This window comes from Vigna unguiculata, chromosome 5 (genome assembly GCF_037176805.1).
Source record: "Vigna unguiculata cultivar grain cowpea cultivar isolate G323 ecotype 2 chromosome 5, ASM3717680v1, whole genome shotgun sequence".
NCBI classification, from domain to species: domain Eukaryota; kingdom Viridiplantae; phylum Streptophyta; class Magnoliopsida; order Fabales; family Fabaceae; genus Vigna; species Vigna unguiculata.
Window position 1 is genome coordinate 7,259,001 of NC_140796.1, and position 20,317 is coordinate 7,279,317.

A 20,317-nucleotide genomic window follows, 5' to 3' on the forward strand; every position below is an offset into this window, starting at 1 on the left:
TAAAAATATATTTAATTTTTTTTCTTCAGTCCCAAAAAACTTAAATTATAATTTTGATTAAAATTTAAATAAATTTTAATGCAATCCAAAAATATGATAAACTCCAAATACAGATCAAAATCATAACACATACTAATTATCAATATGTTGGCTAAAAAATAACTTAATCCAACCCAAATTCAAACACTTGTGTGACTCTTTATTTGTACCAACCCGGCTCACCACGGGTTCAAACCGGGTGAGTCAACTTCTAGGTGGAAGTAAAAAATTAATCTGTATTAAAATTTGTAAAAAACTTTCAACCCAACCCAGTTCAAACCCGTGATGGACCGAGTTAGCTCGTAGGTTCCAACACATATTGACAACTCTAATAAATAATATCTCGTTATGAAATGCTATAGGTTAACTTAAAACGTTTTATAATTTATTAACAACGGTTGATAGCGTTGCATTTTCTAAGAGAAATAGATAATAAAATTACATGAGGTAATAAAAATTCAATCTTAAATCAGGCCGGTGGGAAAGGGAACAAAAATTGATAAAAAAAAAAATGGGTGAGGCTTGTTAGTTCATAATTCCCAATTATTATTTAGTTATTCTTAATCAAATTTGACGAAGATTAATTACCTGGAATAAGGAATCGTATTTTAGTTTTCTTGGGACATTTCTCTTTAGACTTTCTAGTCGAAAATAGCTACATTTATATACACTCAAATTTGACTTCATTAAATTTATCACTTTATTTTACTTGTCCAAGTAAATGTTTTTCTTTAGTCACCTGCATCAAATGAAAATAGTTGAAGAGAAGGACCCTCGAAAAAGGATACTATAATATTATTTTATTTTATTAGAGAGAGAAAGTATAAAAACAAAATCTCCTCCTCATGTCAAATATTTTAAAATTTGTATAATCCAAAATCTGACAAGAAAAAAAAGTAAGCAGGGGATAGTGCATATGTAGTGCAAATACTGTCAAATATATTTCTTTTGATACACATTCTACAATTGATTCTAATCTATTATAGGAACTTCAAAAATCATAAAAAGTAATCATTAAATAAGATATAAAACTTCACAATTATTTATAATTTCTAGAAAACATATCAGTCAATAAAAAAAAACATTTAAAAAGGTGTGTAACTGTCATTTGTCATGTTAGTAGTTACCTAGTTGTTAAAATGTTTATGGCAAATGAAAGTTATCTGATTTGAAGAGTAGAACATGCCACATGCCTCAAACTAACATGAACTGGATTTGAGTTAACCAATGGTAAATGTACTGTTCCTCTATGAATCGCAGGAGAACATAACTGTGAGAACAGCATCCTTTGTCGGGAGTGAAGGTATGCCTCCTCTCCTTGTTACTGTGACAGCACCACAAGCATTTGCAAAATCAAGAGCCTCCCTCAATCTTTTCTCATCCTAAAAGTGCCACAAAAACATACCTTCAATTTCTCAACACAGCACAGATCCTGAATTATAACTGCAATTTTGAAAAGGTTACAGACCCATCCAGTGAAACATTTTTAATCAAGACAAAGTAAATTTAAATATATAAATGAGTGGAAACCTCGTCTAATAAGTTAGTTTTGAAAAATTGAGTTATGTTTAACGTTGATATCTTAATATGGTATAGAGTCATACAAAACATATATCCTAATAAGATTTGTTATTTGTTTAATCTATTGCGTTACCTGCTATCGGACAAAATTATAAGAGTTCTGTTGAAAAAAAAAACACGGTTTCCAACAAAATTACTCCAATCACCCAGCAGAGCAATAATAATTCTACAATCACCAAAAGAATAAAATGTAAAAACTCTAAATACAGAAAAAAATCACAACTAAGAATAATATTATGTGAAAATTCTTTCAACACCTAGACAAAATTCTTAAACTCTTTGAATACACTCACTCTTCAAAGCAACAATTTAATTTAAACCGTACAACAATCTACTACAAGAAAAAAAGAAAAAGTGAAATAAATTTAAAATGTCTTTTAACTTGAGGTAAAAAAACATGGTAAACCTTTAGGATTTAGGGTTTAGGGTTTAAGGTTTGAGATAAAATTCTAATAATATTTGTTATTTGATATAAAATATTCTAATAATATTTGTTATTTGATAAACGTATTGTCTTACCTTCCAAGAACAAATCATAAAGGTTCTTTCTTTTTATACTCCATCAATATCAATTTACCCATCATTACCTATCTAAAATCATATCTCCAACAATAGTTCTTTCAGGGTTTGTTATCAAATGTAAAACTAGTTTTGATACGAGGACTGGAGTCTTAAAATCAAAAAATTATTTTTGTTGGATATGGTCTTAGGTTTTCATGCATGCCTTATGAATCTCAAGAAATCAGGTTAACTCAGGAGGGGAAATCTGATGCCATGTTATGAAAGTAACTGAATGAGTAGTATTCTTGTGACCTTATAGATGTGATTGTGTGCAGCCACAATGCTCAATAATCCTCCTACAAAGGAATCACCTGCTCCAGTTGGATCAACTGCTTCCACCTTAAAACCAGCAACCCATCCTTTAAAGTCCTGAGACACAAAGAAGAACATCTACATCATTAAACACAATCAACCCATTTTGGCTTAGAAGATAGAGAGTGGTTTCGTTTAATGTGTTTAGGACAAAATGTACACCACAAATACATCAGTGACTTAGTCCTCAACAACATTGTGATTGCAAAACTATATAGAATAGAGAGATAAGGCAAGTTTTTGTTTACGAATCAAAAACCTTGGTGTAGTATCTACAGCCTCGTTCTCCTTCAGTAACAACCAGAAGTTTGACATTGTAGTGGTACAGCTTCATCATGATCACTTTGTCATCATAAGGATCATCACCTTCGATCAAGAATCTAACTTCATCAACACTTACCTGTACTTCACAGCAGACAGTGTGTGTAGATTAATAGAGTTCATACTAATTTTCATGGACAAAAAATAGTTCCTTCAATATCAGTTTTTGACATCAAATGATCCCTTTTGGATATATCTCGAAATGACAGTGAAGGAACATTTTGAAAAAACTCAAACACAAACAAAAGATGTACCTTAATAATGTCGGCATAGTTCCAGATACTCATGATGCCCTGTCTAGCAGCCTCCTTTGATGGCCATAGTGGCAATGCCAAATTTGGAGAATAGGAAAGGATACAGCCTGAGACTTTGGCCATACTCATTGCTGCAAGGTGAGCTGACCTACAAGGCTCCGTAATTAAACTCACTGAACCATAATGAAATATTGTGGCCTGCACAGCAAAATCCACTTAAGATCTACGTTTTGGAACATTAAATTCTAGCATTTTTTTAAGATCTCATGTTCACTAACATGATTTGAAAACTTGGAAAATATAATTACAACCATTAGTTATGTTAGATGAAAGGAAAAAGGGTGGATTTTCATGTATACTTTATATTACCTTCTTTACGAGGCTTAGATCAATCTCGTGAGGACGAAGGAGCATATCAGCACTTGGATTTCTGTAAAACAAGAATTCAGGTTCTCCATTGCTCTTAAGAGCATAAAAGGCCAATGCTGTTCTTGCATCATCATCAAAGACAAGGCCCGAACTGTCAACACCATTTTGTTTCAGAATATCAGATAACATACACCCAAATTCATCATTTCCCACCTTCCTTGCAAATATTAGAGACACTGTGGTCAGAAAAATGGACACAAGTACATTAAAAAGAAAGAAGAAAGGAAGAAAAGAGTTTGAAAATATATATTGGTAATATAGTATTAGAGAATTTCACCTTGCCAATAAAAGCTGCTGAAACTCCTAATCTAGAAGCTCCAACTGCAACATTGGCAGTGGCCCCAGAAGGGAATTTCTTATAGGCTGGTGCCTCTGCAAGGGACACTCGTAGCACCGTTGGGACCAAATTCATCATCATCTCCCCAAAGCAAACAATCAGAGGCCCTTTATAATTCTCTTTTCTCCGTGGTTTAGATGAACCTGCAAATAACAAGTAATTGTTATCACATTCCACAGAATCATGAAAAACATTGCCACTGATAATGTTCTTTAACTTCAATCAATTTAGCATCTACTCCTGAAAGTAATAACGTTGATGGTAATATGAATGAAGAGAGAGAAAAGTGGGAAAATGAATAGCAGAAGAAGAACTTTTACAAAGCTTGGAGCTTCCCCTGCGACTGCGAGACCGATCGAGGGTCACCGGGAAGCAACAGCCTGTCATGTTGGATTTTTTGGACACCCTTTGGAAAGTTATGACGAATTCACCATTGACATGATCGAGGATGTTTCATAGTTACACATCATTGCAGTTCATCATTTCAAACATTATTCAAATTAACAGAGTCAAGGGAAAAGGGTATGCATGCATGCATGCCGGTCATTGTTTCTATATTTCACCTTAATTTCATCCGGTTTTGATGGAAATCTTAAAATCTTTGTCTCAAAATTTGATTGGTTGATTTTCATTTGCTCCTGTCGCGGAGTTCCTAATCTAATAATCAAAGGAATATAGTTCAAAAATTCCGGGAGTTACGGATGTTGTGGCAATGCCATGTAATCTTGATAAGTCTGCATATAGATATTTTTCTATTGTTGGATTTTCTTCTACAAACTTTTTTTGGACGTATTGGCTTCATTGTGTTTTTATTCCGTAATTTACAATATTTGTGATTTTATTTCTTTTTTAATTAATTAAGTTGTTCAAAATTTGAAATTAAGTCTTTTTGTCAATACTTTTTTTTTAATTTATCAAATTATAAAATTTTATTATTCAGATATTTAAGAGCTTTGTTCGAATTTGAGTTTATATTATAAATAATTTCTAAAAGTTAAAATAAAAATACGTGAAATCTATGAAGTGATGCACACTTATGCTGTCTTCACTTATGCCAGATGAATTTATGAAATTTTTATTCCAATATCTGTTTGTTGGACAAGTTAGTTTCCTGTTTTTTTTGGTAAAATATCATGGATTGAGTTTTTAAAGATCTAGGTTCATTCTAGATCTAAATAATTGAATTAGATTTTGGATTTAAATCTATTTTGTAGAACTAGATTCAATATTTTTTAAAATCAAAATATTTAGATCAAGATTTAAATCTATATCCAAATATTTGGATCAAATTTGACTGAATTTAAAATGAACTTTCTAAATTTTATGTTATTAGGGTCGACATGATACAATTTAGTTGAATTTTGGTCATGGCTGACTTGTTCAAATTTCGACTAGGCCAACTTGGTTGAATTTCGATTGGGGTTGATTCGGTTGAATTTTGGCATTGGTCGACACAGTAGAATTCGGTAGGAGCCGACTCGGTCGACTTTCGGTTGGGCCAACTTGGTCGAATTTCAATCCTTGTTGACTCGGCTGAATTTTGGTGGGGACCGACTTGGCTGAATTCGACCCAATTTTGGTTGGGGGTCGACTTGGCAAAATTTGGACGAATGTCGGTCTGGGCCGACTTGGCCGAATACGATCAAATTTCGGTCGGGGTCGACTCAGTCAAATTTTAGTCAGGGTCAACGTGGTCGAATATGGCCAAATTTGAGTCAGGGATGACTCAACCAAATTTTGGTCGAGGCTGACCCGACCGAATTTTGCCGAATTTCAGTCATGACAACTCTGCCTAATAGCCAAATTTCAGTCGGGGCCGACTTGACCTAATATGGCCAAATTTCAGTTGTGCCCGACTCGGCCAAATTTGGCCGAATACTGCCAAATTACGTTTGGAGCCGACTTAGTCGAATATGGTCATTGGGTCAAGGTCGACTCGACCAAATTTGGGAGGGTGCTGACCCGACTATATTCGGTCAAATTTCAGCTAAGGCCGACTTAACCAAATTTTGGTCGGCCCAACTTGGCCAAATGAACCAAAATTTCAGTTGGGGTCGAATTCAGTCAAATTTTGCTTGCGATTGACTCAAATGAATTTGACCGAAATATGGTCAAGGTTGACTCAACAAATTTCGGTCAAAGCTGAATTGACCGAATACACTCAAATTTTGGTTTGGGATGACTCAACCGAATTCGGTCAATCTTCGGTCGAGGTTGATTTAGTCGAATTTGGACAATGTTGATTCGGTAGAATTTCAATCAGGACTGACTCATCTCGACTTTCAATTTGGACTAACTCGTCTTGACCTTTGTTCTAGACTAATCTATCTCAATCTTCGATCCAACCCAACTAAAAATTTAGATTAAATATTTCAAATTTTTCATATTTAGAAATCTAGATTCATTATCCAATAAAAAAATATATTAAGTTTATATTAAATTAAAATTTCTATTAAATAAAATAAATTTTAAATAAATTGAATATTTAATAAAATAGATCGGATTTAATCGGATAAAAACTGGATCCGATAAGTAAATGTTGATTCGTTTGCCTCTTACATATATGTATATGTAAGATTAAGCAGAATACGAAAATGAAATACTATGTCTGCATGTAAGTAAGGTATTTATGTAAGTAAGTAATATAATATAATATATATATATATATATATATATATATATATATATATTATGAATAATGACTCATAAAAGCTTTGTTTTTTCATTAGAATAATTTAATTTTAGAATAAAAGCTTGAAAATTTTCAATTGTAGTTTAAAAAACTGTTGCTACTGAAACATTCTTACAATTCTGAGATTTGAAAGTGAAACTGCAAAAAGCTGAAAAATAGAAGAGTGAATAAATTTATTTTATATAATTTATATCTAATTGAGATGCATCTCCAACTATAAATACTCCTAAATAATAAAGTAACTATATACCAAATAAATTGGCTTATAAATTAGTTCCCCATCATTAATAGATTAAAGTAATATGGTTTCAACCTTTTCACCTAATGCACATTCTTTATTTTATAAAAAAATGAGAAAAAAATATATCACGTGGAAATTAATGCTATAATTTCTCTTTTTAATGGCTTTGGGTTTTGTCATCGTCTATTTGTCAGGCGTCTAAAATTATTATAATTGAGTGGCTCCGAAGCAAAGAAATTGTTATTCTCTGAAAACTTGGATGTCTACTTTAATTGTGTCTGGACTCATTTTTCCATAAGATATTTTAAAATAAGTAAATAAATTTAACTTCTTTATAATATATTAAAAGAAGTTAACTTTTATAAACTAAATCATACATTTAAATTAAAAAACTAGTTTGAACTTCGTTTTTCTTGAAAGAACCTTAAACAGATCAACAAAACCAATTCTTTTTACGACAAAGGTAAATATTAACCAGGAGATTTGTTAAGGAATTAAAAGAATTTTCTTAGAAGACTAAAAATATGTAATTTTATAAATTTTTATATGATTTTTAATATTGTTTTCTTCCTTGTTTTAATTAAAACAAAGCATTGAAATATACATGAACCATTTATAATTCCATTTTTTTGTGACCGTTAAAGATGTTACTTATAAAATAATGTTCTTCATTAGGGTTTTGGTTATTATTATTGTGAATAATTATTTTTTATCATTAAAATTAATTTTATTTATTGATTTTTTTTCCAAATTTTCTCTCTTGCTGTGTTTTTACCGAATTTTCTCTCATTACGTTTGATCTTTAATATTAACAAAACCAATACTTCATACGGTGCATTCAAAAATCCTTAACTAACACTTCCTTTAAATTACTCATTAGTGAATGGTCAAACTTTAAATAGTAAGTTCTTTGTTTTGATTAAAATTAAAACTTCATCTTCAATCGCTTCTAATTTTAAATACCATGACAAATGCAATAATACAAACATTATGAATATCAGGGATGACAATGAGATGAGATTCGCTATCCCATACCTATCTTTATCGAAAATTTCATCATCATGTTCTATACCCAAATTTAATAGGTATCAAACTTTTGTTTCATCTTCATCCCATAAGATAACGAGTATACATTTGTACCCATACTCGAGCTCGCTTTCTTACTATTTCAATATTAATTAATTAGTTTTTATAAAATAATAACAAATTATAACAAATGAAACATAATATTATCAAATATTTAATATTAAGAGGAGTGTTGTTTCTTTAATATCAAATATTTATAAAGAAATTATATTATAATTGTATTCATTTCAAATTAAAATACTAAACAAAATTTCATGAGAACCAAAATATCTATTAAATTTGCAAATATTAATGAATTGTAGTTGATAAAATTTATTTTTTTTAAAAAAATATAAAAGAAAACAAATATTCAGATTAAAAATTATGTTAAAGGTATATTTATTTCAATTTTTTAAATTCTAATGAATCTCTTTTTTATATACTAATAAAAGTTATAATGAATCACTTGATCCAAATAACGCAAAGAACAAATATTACACTAATAATAATAAAATTTTAACATAGATATTGTATCTTTTAAACTTCAAAATATGTTGAATGTTAATAAAAAGAAATTCATGACAATTACATTGATATTTTATATTATAGTAAATAAAATTTATTTATAAAATTATAGTGACAAAATCACAGTATGGTAATGAGTTAAAAAATAAAAGATAATTATGTAAAATATATCAAAATAGTATTTTACATTATAAAAATAAAAAACCGAATAAAAATATTAAAAAAATATCAAATGTGTATCTTAGAATAATTTGAGAGACCACTGAATGAAGTCACACAAAGAAAAATAAATATATAATTAAGAATATGATAAAATGAAAAATACTTGACAGATCTAATAAAACTTTCAAATATCAATATAATCAATGGTTGAGAAATAACAAAAATTGTTTTAGCGAAACAAAATAGTTTTTTCAAATGAAAAAATAATAATAATAGAGTAAAAAAGATAATTTTTTATATTACATAGTAAATTAAATCTTTATGCTATTAAACACTTAAATTGAGAGTGTTAAACGTTCTTATGTAAAAATAAAATATATAATAAATAAAAATATTAAAAAAAATAGAAATATTCAAATGTGAGACATAAAAAATATTTAATTGACATACATCATTGCATAAAAATTATGATAAGATGAAAAATATAGTGGAGATGCAAATGAATTTTATGCCAAACCAAACAATTAGAGGAAATAGAAAATAGAATATAGAAAGTGTGTATCCATATATATATATATATATATATATATATAAGTTTACTTAATTGACTATGAATATTTTAATAATTTAAACGGGAACAGAGATATAACGGAGATGAGATGGAACAGATATGCACATCTCCATACCCAGCTGAAAATAATCAGGGATTCTCTATACCTATACTTATACTCATGCAAAAATTTTCTGTCAAAACAGAAACAGATTTGAATAATATCCACCTAAACAAATTTATTTGTAATTCCTAAGCACCAAGCCGATATCAATGCAATTCACATTAATTGGTTTTCATAAAAAAAATTTCAAAGTAAAACATGTGAGATGGATTTCATTCTTTTATATATATATATATATATATATAAAAGTTATTTTAAAATTTAGTTGACTAAAATAAAATTGAATATAAACGGTATATATATATATATATATATATATATATAATAAGTTATTTTGAAATTTAGTTGACTAGAATAAAATTGAATATAAACTGCATATATATATATATATATATATATATATATATATATATACGATTATGATACATAATAATATAAATTAATAAAATGTTAAGAATTTTATGTGCAAAATTATTAATTTTTAGTAAAAAATAATTAATTAAAAATACATAGCAATATTTTAATCTAACAATAATACCAATTTCGTATTAATGTAATCATTCCTTTATTTAAAATCTTTGTTTATATCCAGTATATTTTATGTGATCTTTGTGTTGCTTTCTGAAATATGTTATGTATCGTAAGAATTTATATTTGAAATGTATTTTTTATGATTTATAACTCAATAAATTCATTTAATTTGATATTCATTGCTCTTTTGTGGCTGTGTGTTAGATAGACCAATATGGAGATTAGCATTTATACATATTTGTTTTGTTCTTGTATACTTCTTTGTTTTTTTTATACTAATGGCGATATGTCATTTTCATCAACTTTGGGTGTCTCCTTGTTAGAAAATGAGTATATATCTACACATTAAACATAAAAAATATTAGCGAGATGGAGGATGACAAAAACATAAAAAAATAAAATAAAATTGTTGGGTATATTAAAATGGTAAACTCTGTCATATTACTTTTACAAAAATAAAATTAAAAATTCATATCACATACAGTACTGTTAAGTCGTTTGGATAACTAATTAATAGAAATTCATATATTTCTTCTTTTTTTTTGTTCATCATTTTATTCACTTCAAAATAACAATATGTATATATTTCGTTTAAAAAGTTAGTTTTCGTACATAATAAATATTGACGACCTTTAAATTTATAAATCTAAATAAAAAATTGTAAATTTATAAAATCAAATTTTAAACGGTTTACTTTTCTTTTATCAATAGCTCTTATTTTTATCACTTGATTTATTTTAAAAATATCCAAATAAAAAACATAAAATTTGTTGTCATTCCGACTCCTACCCTTTTCACGAACCTTCTTCCCCTTTCCTGATAGCCACACAAGAAGGATCAAAGTTTTCACTATCCACATCCAAGCCATTACCATCACAACATTAACAAAAGATAAACAATAACTTAAAATTAAAAAAAAAATCTAGTAATTTCAATAAAATAAATTATATTATAATTCATATCCATTTTAATTAATTTTAATCAGATTAATTAGATTTGAATTATTTTCAATTCAATTTAAATTAAATTAAATATAAATCGATTATTAGATCTATTAAATATATATTAGATTAAATCCATAATTATTACGTAAAGGACCACTCGCTATTAACATGTATCATTACGCGTAAATTAGATTAAGACGTTTGGTAATACGCTCCCTAGTCTTATTAAAACTCCGTGTGCTTAATCCATTCTCATATACGAGTAATTGAAATGTTTTTCTTCAATAATGTTTTACAAATATTGGGTGTATTAATAATGACAATTAAAAAAAACAATTTTATACATATTTTAGAATATAAAGTATTGTAGTAATTTTTTAAAAACTTAATCTATCAACTACATAAAAAACCAAAAGTAAATTTAGAAAATTACATCAACATTACAGTTTTTTTAATAAATCTTAGAACTAAAGTTAAAAAAGAAATGTTTGTATTATATATAGAATATAGGAAGACGAAATTAGTAAAATTGAAGATTGGTTTTTTAAGATCCTTAAAAATAAAAAAAAGAAGAAAAGAAGGAGCCAGCAAGAAACAGCTGGGGAATGAAAGGAAAGTGGAAGTTGGAAATTGACTCACCAAAGATTGCATCCAACCCACATTCTTACACATCACAAAACCAAACCAAACCATTCATTCACACACTTTCACTTCACCACAACACATACACTTTTTTGTTTCAATCACCCATTGGAGTGAAGCATTGTTGCAGAATCAATCAATAAACCCTTTTTCTCTTTCTCTTTCTCTTTCTCTGTCACATTTTGATTGATTCAGATCCACAATGGCACCCAACAACAACAGAACCAAGGGATCGCATTTTCCTCTGCTTGCCTTCCTCCTTCTGTGCCTCCTTGCGCCCCTTCTCTTCTTCCGCGCATCGCCCCTTCATACTTTTCACGGTCTCATTCCTTTTCCTCTACTTATTTCAATCAAATCTCACTTCTTTTCCAATTGGGCATTGCTTATTGCTTACATCTTATAATTCTTCCAGATCTCACATCCACTACTCTTCCAATGCTTTGTGTTTTCTTGTAGATTATATGCTTTATTTCTCTGTCTTTTTTTTTCTCTAGGGAGTTTTGAATTTTCGGGGGAATTAAATGGGGTGTGGTATAATGTTCTTGACGTGAGGAGTGGGAAATGGGAGGAAAGAATAATTGGGATTAGAGTCTATGGGTTTTTGTTCAATGCACGTGGAATGGGTTTAAGTTAGTTTAATTAATTACTTCAAGTGCATTGTGCAGATCAAGGTGGTAATTCGGCTGTTACCAGCAGAAAGGTACGTTTTTGGGTTTATTGGTTATGTGATTAAGACTCTGTTTGGATGAACTTTTTGTAAGTACTTATGGGAGAAGAGAATATGAAGGTAAAAAATCGAACTTCTTGCATAAGTTTAAGTTTTATATTGACTTATGCATTTAACTTTTATAAAAAGCTTTCTTCATTTAATTTACCCAAAAGATAGGCGGCTTATGGAGAAGCTCAATGCATTTTATTACCTTCTTATTTTCTTTTCTTACAAGTGGCTTATTGGACCTTCTTTTTTTAACGGTGTTGGTTGTTGCAGGTTGCCAGATTCAGAGAGTGGCAGTCATTGCAGGATCTTGAATCGCTTTTTTCGAAAGAGGCAAGCGAAAGCTTATATTTACTCTTGCTCTGTGTCTCGTGTGTAATGCTTTTTTTGTTGAAGAGTTCATGCTCTTCCTGGGTTTCTAATAGTTATTATGCTTTAGGTTCTGGATGTTATTGTTTCCAACACAAATGACGTGGGACCTTTGAGTCTCGAGAGTTTTAGAATAAAATTGTCTGCTTCATGGAGAGTTGTTGGATCAAAGGCTTCTAATGCTACAAATCAGGTTTGGAAGACTGGTTTATTTCTGCTAGAAGCTTTCACTTCCTGTTTTAAAGAAAAAAGGGCATATTTTTTTCTCTTTATGATAGGCCATTTTTATTTTTGATTATAGGTTAACGAACCAGCAAACAATGTCGGACAAGAGAAGCAAAATGGGAAGGAAGGAAGATTTTCAGGTGGTTTCGTGCTGCTGCATACTTTGCTTATGTTCTCTTAGTTTACATTCTCATTGTATAGTTTTTAGGAATGCAGTTGGCCATGCTCAGTGGACTGACAGTCCTGCACAGCTATCAAGAAGGGTGAGTATCCTTGATCGTTCTTGAGTATTTTTCTTGTTTAAACTTGTGTACAGTTTTTCTGATAGGCATTTACTGATGCATGTTTGCACTGTGGGGTAGTCTGCTACACCTTGTAAGGGGTTACAATGTTATGGAAACAGCCTCACTACTGATATAATACATAAGCCTTCCCAAATCCCAACCAGCCATGATAACACTGTTTGTCACTCCAGCAGACATGAAGCTGCGCTGGTCTAGAATATGTTTGATCAAGTTAATCAAATTTGAGAGTTTACATACATTCATGCTTACATGAACTCAGCTCCTATTTAACTCAAACTTGTAAGAGTTTACCTAATATAAAAAATAATATTGAAAAAATCTATTAATGACATATATGAATAGCATAACAATCTTAATACAACAATATTTCAACATTTCAACACCACAATGAAGAAAGTAGCAAATCACAATGAGAAAGTGTGATAGTACATTGGTGCTAAATGAAATTTCTCATTTTTAGATATAATAATATATAATATATTTCTGTATTACAATAATGAAGCCATTGGACCTATTAATACATGGGTCTGCTGGTTATGTTAGGAAATATAGAGAGAGCTAATTCTAAGGAAACAAATCCTAGTAATTATGGGATTGATTTTAGATACATAATCTAATCCTATTATTAATGGCATGATACCACTATAACAAAGGGTAATATTATAGTAAGGATAACACATCCTAAAATACACAATGAAGAACTCGGTTTTGACACTCCCCCTCAAGCTGGCAAGTAAGTGTTCTCCATTCCCATCTTGGATACAATTCTTTCAAAGTTAGTGTAGTTTAGCCCTTTGATGACTATGTTTGCAAGTTCATTTTGAGCGGACATATATGGGGTTCAAATCAAGCCATTGTCTAGATTTTCCTTGATAAAATGTCTGTCCACCTCAATATGTTTAGTTTTGTCATGTTGCATCGGTTTGTGGGCTATTTTAATTGCATATTTATTATTACTATGTAATCTCATAGGTTTATCCCACTTTATCCCTTTTGCATGGTTAAGTATCCTAAGAAAACACATTTGATTGCCCTAGGATCTAGTTTTGACCTTCCATTACTATGAACATCCATAAAGGATACACACCCAAATATTCTAGGTTGGAGTTTTATTGGTTGGTCTATGTATGGGTATAACAAGATAGGACATCCATGGCACTCTGTGATCCTAAGATTTTAGAGGGTAATCTATTGATAAGATAAGTGTGTGTAAGAAGGGCTTGTCCCCAAAATTGCTGAGGAACATGATATTGAAAAAGCAAAGCTCTAGTTTGTTCTAGTAAGTGCGCATTTTTTCTTTGAGCAATCTCATTCTATTGATGTGTGTTAGCACATGAAGACTCATGGATTATTTCCTCTTTTTGGAAAGAAAATAGTTTAATTCAAGATTAAAGTATTCGTTGGTGTTATCATACCTAATTTCAAGATTGAGTCCAAATTCTTATTCATTGTGACAAACTGAATAAAAGCAGAACTAATCTCATATTTGTGTTTCAGTAGGAAAACCAAAGTCACTCGGGTACAATCATCTATAAAATTTATAAACCATTTAGCACCAGAGATATCAGGGACATTAATGGGACCCATACATCAATATGAACAAAATAAAATGGGGCAAGGCTCTTTCTGTTGGTAATGTGAAAATTTGCATGCTTGTGTTTAGCAAACTCATGCACCTACAGTGGAGACTTTCCACCTTTCAATTCCTAAATAAGGAAGGGAAATTAATTTGATTGAGTTAACTCGTTTTTCCTATCTAGGATAACTCATGAGTTTTAAGAGAGACTACAAGAGTTTGACTACATTGTATTTGACACATTGGAAATTTATTAATTTGTCGATATACTTGCAAATAAGTTTTTGGAGTACCAAATCCTAGAAAAAAATCTAACATTGAATTAGAATGACCAAGCTAAGTAACATATTAGTGACACAAGGACACAGGAGCCGTTGATGGAAGATCTTTGTGTTATTTAGGCTCCCCTCACAACCCAACAAAATATTATCTCAAACTAAATTTTATTCATTTTTGTAATCGAGTGATTTAACCCAAGACTATCTAGTAATCTATGCCTATAACATATGGTTGATAATTCCCAAATGTAAAGCTTATTATTCCTAAATTAATTCTTCCAATACACATTTGACTTGAAGACTTCAAAACAATTGTGGAAATAAACCCTGTTTTGTTCTTTGTAAATGTCTTTTATAGCAACTAATAGAGAAAAGGAAGGAAAAGCGTGCAGCTGAGTTGATAAGAGAGGATGATGAAGCAATTGTAAAGCTTGAAAATTCAGCTCTTGAACACTCGAAATCTGTTGATTCAGCAGTTCTTGGTAAATACAACATTTGGAGGAAAGAAAATGAGAATGAAAATCCTGATTCTACTGTACGGTTGATGCGAGACCAAATCATTATGGCTAAGGTTTACTTGAGTATTGCAAAGTTGAAGGAAAATCTTCAACTGTACCAAGAATTGGAATCTCAGCTTAAAGGAAGTCAGCGTGCTTTAGGCGAGGCAACTTCTGATGCTGACCTAAATCCCAGGTATGAAAGCTATGTGCAATTTTCTCAGTAGTGATATCCAAATGCATCTGTGTCTTAGTTGCATTAACCAACTTTACTAATCAAATGTTTAATATCTGTAGAGATCATGAAAATATAAAAACTATGGGCCAAGTTCTTTCCAAGGCAAAAGAGAAATTGTATGACTGCAAGTTGGTTACTGGGAAATTGAGGGCAATGCTACAAACAGCTGATGAGCGAGTTAGGAGCTTGAGAAAACAAAGCACCTTCCTTAGTCAGTTGGCTGCCAAGACCATACCGAATGGAATTCACTGCTTATCTATGCGCCTTACCATAGACTACTTCCTCCTTCCTCTTGAACAGAGAAAATTCCCTCGAAGTGAGAACTTGGACAATCCTGCTCTCTATCATTATGCCCTATTCTCGGACAATGTCTTGGCTGCATCCGTTGTTGTCAACTCAACTATTATGAATGCAAAGGTGACTTGTACTATCTTTTACCATACCAATGTGTGCACGCAAGTGTATAAAGTGATTTTTTTTACAGATGATGAAATAGTTTCTGCTGGCATTGTACAGTGCATCCCTATGTCAGTAACTAATATAATTAAACTTTTCCTTTGTCTTATCTTCATTTCTTCAACATCAGGATCCTTCAAAGCATGTGTTTCACCTTGTTACTGATAAGCTAAATTTTGGAGCCATGAACATGTGGTTTTTGTTGAATCCTCCTGGAAAAGCTACAATCAATGTTGAAAACGTTGATGAATTTAAGTGGTTGAACTCATCCTACTGCCCAGTCTTGAAACAGCTTGAATCTGCAACAATGAAAGAGTATTATTTCAAGGCAGGCCATCCAACTACTACCGGTGCTTCGAATCTCAAGTACAGAAATCCAAAATATCTGTCAATGCTTAACCACCTGAGATTCTATCTTCCACAAGTTTATCCTAAATTGGATAAGATTCTTTTTCTTGATGATGACATTGTTGTCCAGAAGGACCTGACTGGATTATGGGCAGTAAATCTTCATGGAAAGGTAAATGGTGCTGTTGAAACATGTGGGGAGAGTTTTCACCGATTTGACAAGTACCTTAACTTTTCAAATCCACATATTGCAAAAAATTTTGATCCAAATGCTTGTGGTTGGGCATACGGGATGAACATGTTTGATTTGAAGGTGTGGAAAAAGAAGGACATCACTGGCATATATCACAAGTGGCAGAATTTGGTAAGTACTTGAACATAACTTGGCTCACATCACGTGTCTATTATTCTTACATAATAAATATTACCACAGACAGATATAACTCTTCTAAAGGGAAGACTTGCCCTTTTGAGGATAAAGTGCAATTACAACTGTTGATTCAAAAATTGACGGTTGTAATGTTAACAACTTCCATAGTTAGCTATATATATGTGTGAATGCATCTTGTTACAATATCAACCATTTACATTGCAACAACAAAAGGGTTTTAACTGCCACTTCATCTACTAAATTAGATCACTTTGATTGATCTTTCACTGACCCTTTTCTTCCTGTTTGATTCCAGAACGAAGACAGGGTGCTGTGGAAGCTGGGGACATTGCCTCCAGGGCTGATGACATTCTATGGATTAACACATCCGCTAAATAAATCATGGCATGTGCTTGGTCTGGGTTACAATCCAAGTATAGATCGTTCGGAGATAGATAATGCCGCAGTTGTACACTACAATGGTAATATGAAGCCATGGTTAGAGATAGCCATGACAAAATATCGGTCTTACTGGACCAAATATGTAAAATTTAGTCATCCCTATCTTCAGAACTGTAAACTACATGAATGATCCTGACAATTAGGTCCTAAAGTCCAGAGAAACACTCTTTTTCTCTGCTCAATATCTTGGCAATTTCAGGTGAAGTGCCTTTCGGGATGATCAATTCTCAGAGTGATAGGGTCAGTGCTTATTCTGTGGTTACCCTTACACCATCTCTTTCCCAAGTCACTGTTTTTTGCTTTCAATTAATTTTATTTGTTTACACTACCCTCACTGATTTGAAACAAGGTACATAAGTAGTATACCTTGTTTACTTCTATAAAATCCCTTCATTGTATACAATACTCTGATACTGAGACTGGACTAGAAATAGAATAACAATTTTTATGTATTCTTTCAAAAATAGCTTTCTTCTGTTTTGATGATTGCATTTTCTTTTAGTGCACGAATCATCGGAATTGATATAATGACACAAGCATTGTTCTCACAATATGTGATCAGAGTATGATTTTAATTATTTTAGTTCATGATAAAATGAGCAATTTTTAAGTCATAATCAACTTGGGAAGTATATTAAGCAAACACAATTAGGCAATGAAACGACATTCAACAGATGAACATCAATTAATCAAACTTCTTGACTTGAGGCTTTGCTCTTCAACTGATTGTTTGTAACCATTTATGAATACTACATAGTACGTTAAGAAGGTAACATGAAATGTTTTTACTTTCGAGCCTTGGTTTGAGTCTCTCAAAATGATTATTAAACGTCGAAAGGAAGCTGAATCCAATTTAGTTTACTATGAAAAAAAAAAGACATAAAAGGGGTAAATAACATTAGTGGCCTGATGATCTTTTGTACTTTATTATGGTAATGCACATTGTAAACTCATTTTCCTTATGAAAATGACTTTCTCAAGGTCTTAAATTTTTAGAAAATTTCTTTTAAAAATATTTTGGAATGGGAATTTTGAATTTCATCTTTAATGCATAATCAAGATTTGTTTTTAACTATTTTTAATTTATGAGTTTAGAACATCTCATAATAAAATTTGTTAAAAAAATAAAGTTTCAAGGATAATTCAAAATTAAAGGAAATGGATGGTTTAAAAGATCACTAGATCTAGGCAGATAATAATGTCTTTCAATGAACACAAGGTTAAAACATACTTATAGATTGCAAATGAACATGAAAAATGTTCTTATGAAGCTTAGAAAACAACTATACACTCCATGCAACATTAAATGGTTATCTTCTTCAAGTGATATTATGATAATGAGCATAAGTTATCAGGCTAGGTCAAAGAGTTTTGACTCTCAAATTAGAGTAAATCAAAGAGTTGTACATAATAAGATAGTCTTTCCATAGTTGATGTAAGACCTGTTAAGATGTGTGTGTTGACGTGGAACAACTTTATCAACTTCTTTTAGAAATATTTAATGTTGATAAAAGTTTTACGATATTTTCTTGGTAGACGTGAATATGAACAATATTTCCTACAACACATAATAAGTTCATAAATAATTTCATAATAGACAAGGTTAGTGTAACGGTGTGCATATCATTTAACTAAAGTTTTACTAACCAGATGAAACAAGAGAACACAGTATGCTACATCGTTTACCATATAAGCACCTCATGATTTGTTTGAAAGAGTGATGGATGGCTGCCACTTCCTCCACCACATTTTTTTCTTCCTACACCCTCTAATTTAATAAATACCTATTATACCCTCAAATCAAAAGTAAAGTGAGTTCTAATTTCTTCTCTTCCAACCTTGTGTCGTAGCTTCTCCTCATCCTGCATTCCCTGCACCTACCTCCCTTGCATCCCTTCTTCAATCCCATTTTCCCACTGATACAACAAATTATCCTTCTTTCTCATCATGTTTTGTAGCAACTCTCCTTCAACATGGCGACACACCACATTTCACACTTCGTGGCCATTCTTCTCTGGCAAAGTCATTGAGGATGCCATCACGTAAAAACTTTGATTTTGTTCAAACAAACACTTTCATTTTTATATTACGGATTAGGTGTTTCAAAAGCTATTTCTAGTTCTAAAATATAAAAAATATTTTTGAGAAGTACTTTGGAAAGTAATTCCGAATCCAAAAATATCTTTTAGAACACTCATTTATAATTTTTTTTCTTTCTTATATTCCGAAAAATATTAAAAATAAGTAAAGGAATTGTATTATATTTTTTATGAGGGTCAGGAAGTACCACTTTTATTGGGTGCAGAAAGGAAAACATGAAGGTGCAGGAAGAAACATGAGTGTATAAGAAGCAAATTGGGAGGTAGAAGTTTTTCCCAATTGCGATAAACTCCGAAAAAAATTACGAAAATGATATTTCCACAAAACTTTTTGACTCGTTTTTTACAATACTAACGTGGTAAGGGATCTTAAATTTTTTTATTGCAAATGCATTAATGAGATAAACCTTTACACGTGCGGGAACATTTCTTAAGCAAAGTGAAAGAGAGAGAGAATGAAATACTAGGAAAGAAGGAAGTGGTAGAGAGAGAGAAGGAATTGCTGCTAAGGAAGAAGCATTGTGCCCCTCTCTTTGGGTAACAAGAGACATCGGCCACCTGAAGTGCTCACCAACAACCATTTGATAGTCCACAGGGAGGCCACTTCCACTATTCCCATTCAATAACATTCATCGAGACCGTTGCATTGTGACTTCGCTATGATTTTCCAGCGATCTGTGTGGGTTTGCGGAGACTACGGTGATTTTCTAGAGTTGTGGCTCTTTGGAATATATGAAGAAAGCACATTTGAGGATATCCGTATTTGGGTGCTTGTAGTGGTCTCAATTAATTTGAGCGGAGTGTGATATTTTGGTAAAGTTATTTGTTTTGTTGAGTAAAAACCTATGGTAGATCCCCTGATTTTTTGTAATTGGTGCCCACATGAAGGACATAGGTGTTGTTGAAGTTCTGCTGAATATTAATTTGGAACTTTGTTGTTCATTTATATATTGACAGTTTTTATGAATCTGCAACTGCAGTGTAGAAATTGCAACAATACTCCCCACATTTTAATGCTTGAGTCCCCACTTATTTAAGCTTTGACTTAATTTATAATTTTGAAGGACCA

The 20,317-nt window shown here is 31.2% G+C and overlaps 2 protein-coding genes across 3 annotated transcripts; one reads left to right on the forward strand and one right to left on the reverse strand.

The window, feature by feature from the left end:
• Nucleotides 1-1,005: 1,005 nt before the first annotated feature.
• On the reverse strand, nucleotides 1,006-4,343 carry LOC114186258 (putative fructokinase-7). Its single transcript, XM_028074301.2, has 7 exons — nucleotides 4,155-4,343; nucleotides 3,775-3,977; nucleotides 3,438-3,650; nucleotides 3,069-3,266; nucleotides 2,753-2,893; nucleotides 2,434-2,550; nucleotides 1,006-1,421 (listed from the first exon to the last, which is right to left on the reverse strand). Exons 1-7 carry the CDS (start codon nucleotides 4,219-4,221, stop codon nucleotides 1,287-1,289), a joined length of 1,074 nt encoding a protein of 357 aa, XP_027930102.1. The 5' UTR covers nucleotides 4,222-4,343; the 3' UTR covers nucleotides 1,006-1,286.
• A 6,925-nt stretch (nucleotides 4,344-11,268) lies between these two features.
• Nucleotides 11,269-17,613, forward strand: LOC114185147 (polygalacturonate 4-alpha-galacturonosyltransferase-like). 2 transcript variants are annotated; one of them, XM_028072697.2, is made up of 10 exons: nucleotides 11,269-11,630; nucleotides 11,976-12,010; nucleotides 12,299-12,358; nucleotides 12,465-12,587; nucleotides 12,696-12,759; nucleotides 12,836-12,882; nucleotides 15,137-15,471; nucleotides 15,573-15,930; nucleotides 16,100-16,681; nucleotides 17,004-17,613. In XM_028072697.2, the coding sequence occupies exons 1-10, from the start codon at nucleotides 11,513-11,515 to the stop codon at nucleotides 17,277-17,279; spliced, it is 1,998 nt and encodes a 665-aa protein (XP_027928498.2). In that variant the 5' UTR covers nucleotides 11,269-11,512; the 3' UTR covers nucleotides 17,280-17,613. The 2 variants fall into 2 exon arrangements, with proteins under 2 accessions (XP_027928498.2, XP_027928499.2); XM_028072698.2 differs by lacking the exons at nucleotides 11,269-11,630; nucleotides 11,976-12,010 and adding an exon at nucleotides 12,019-12,097.
• Nucleotides 17,614-20,317: the final 2,704 nt, after the last annotated feature.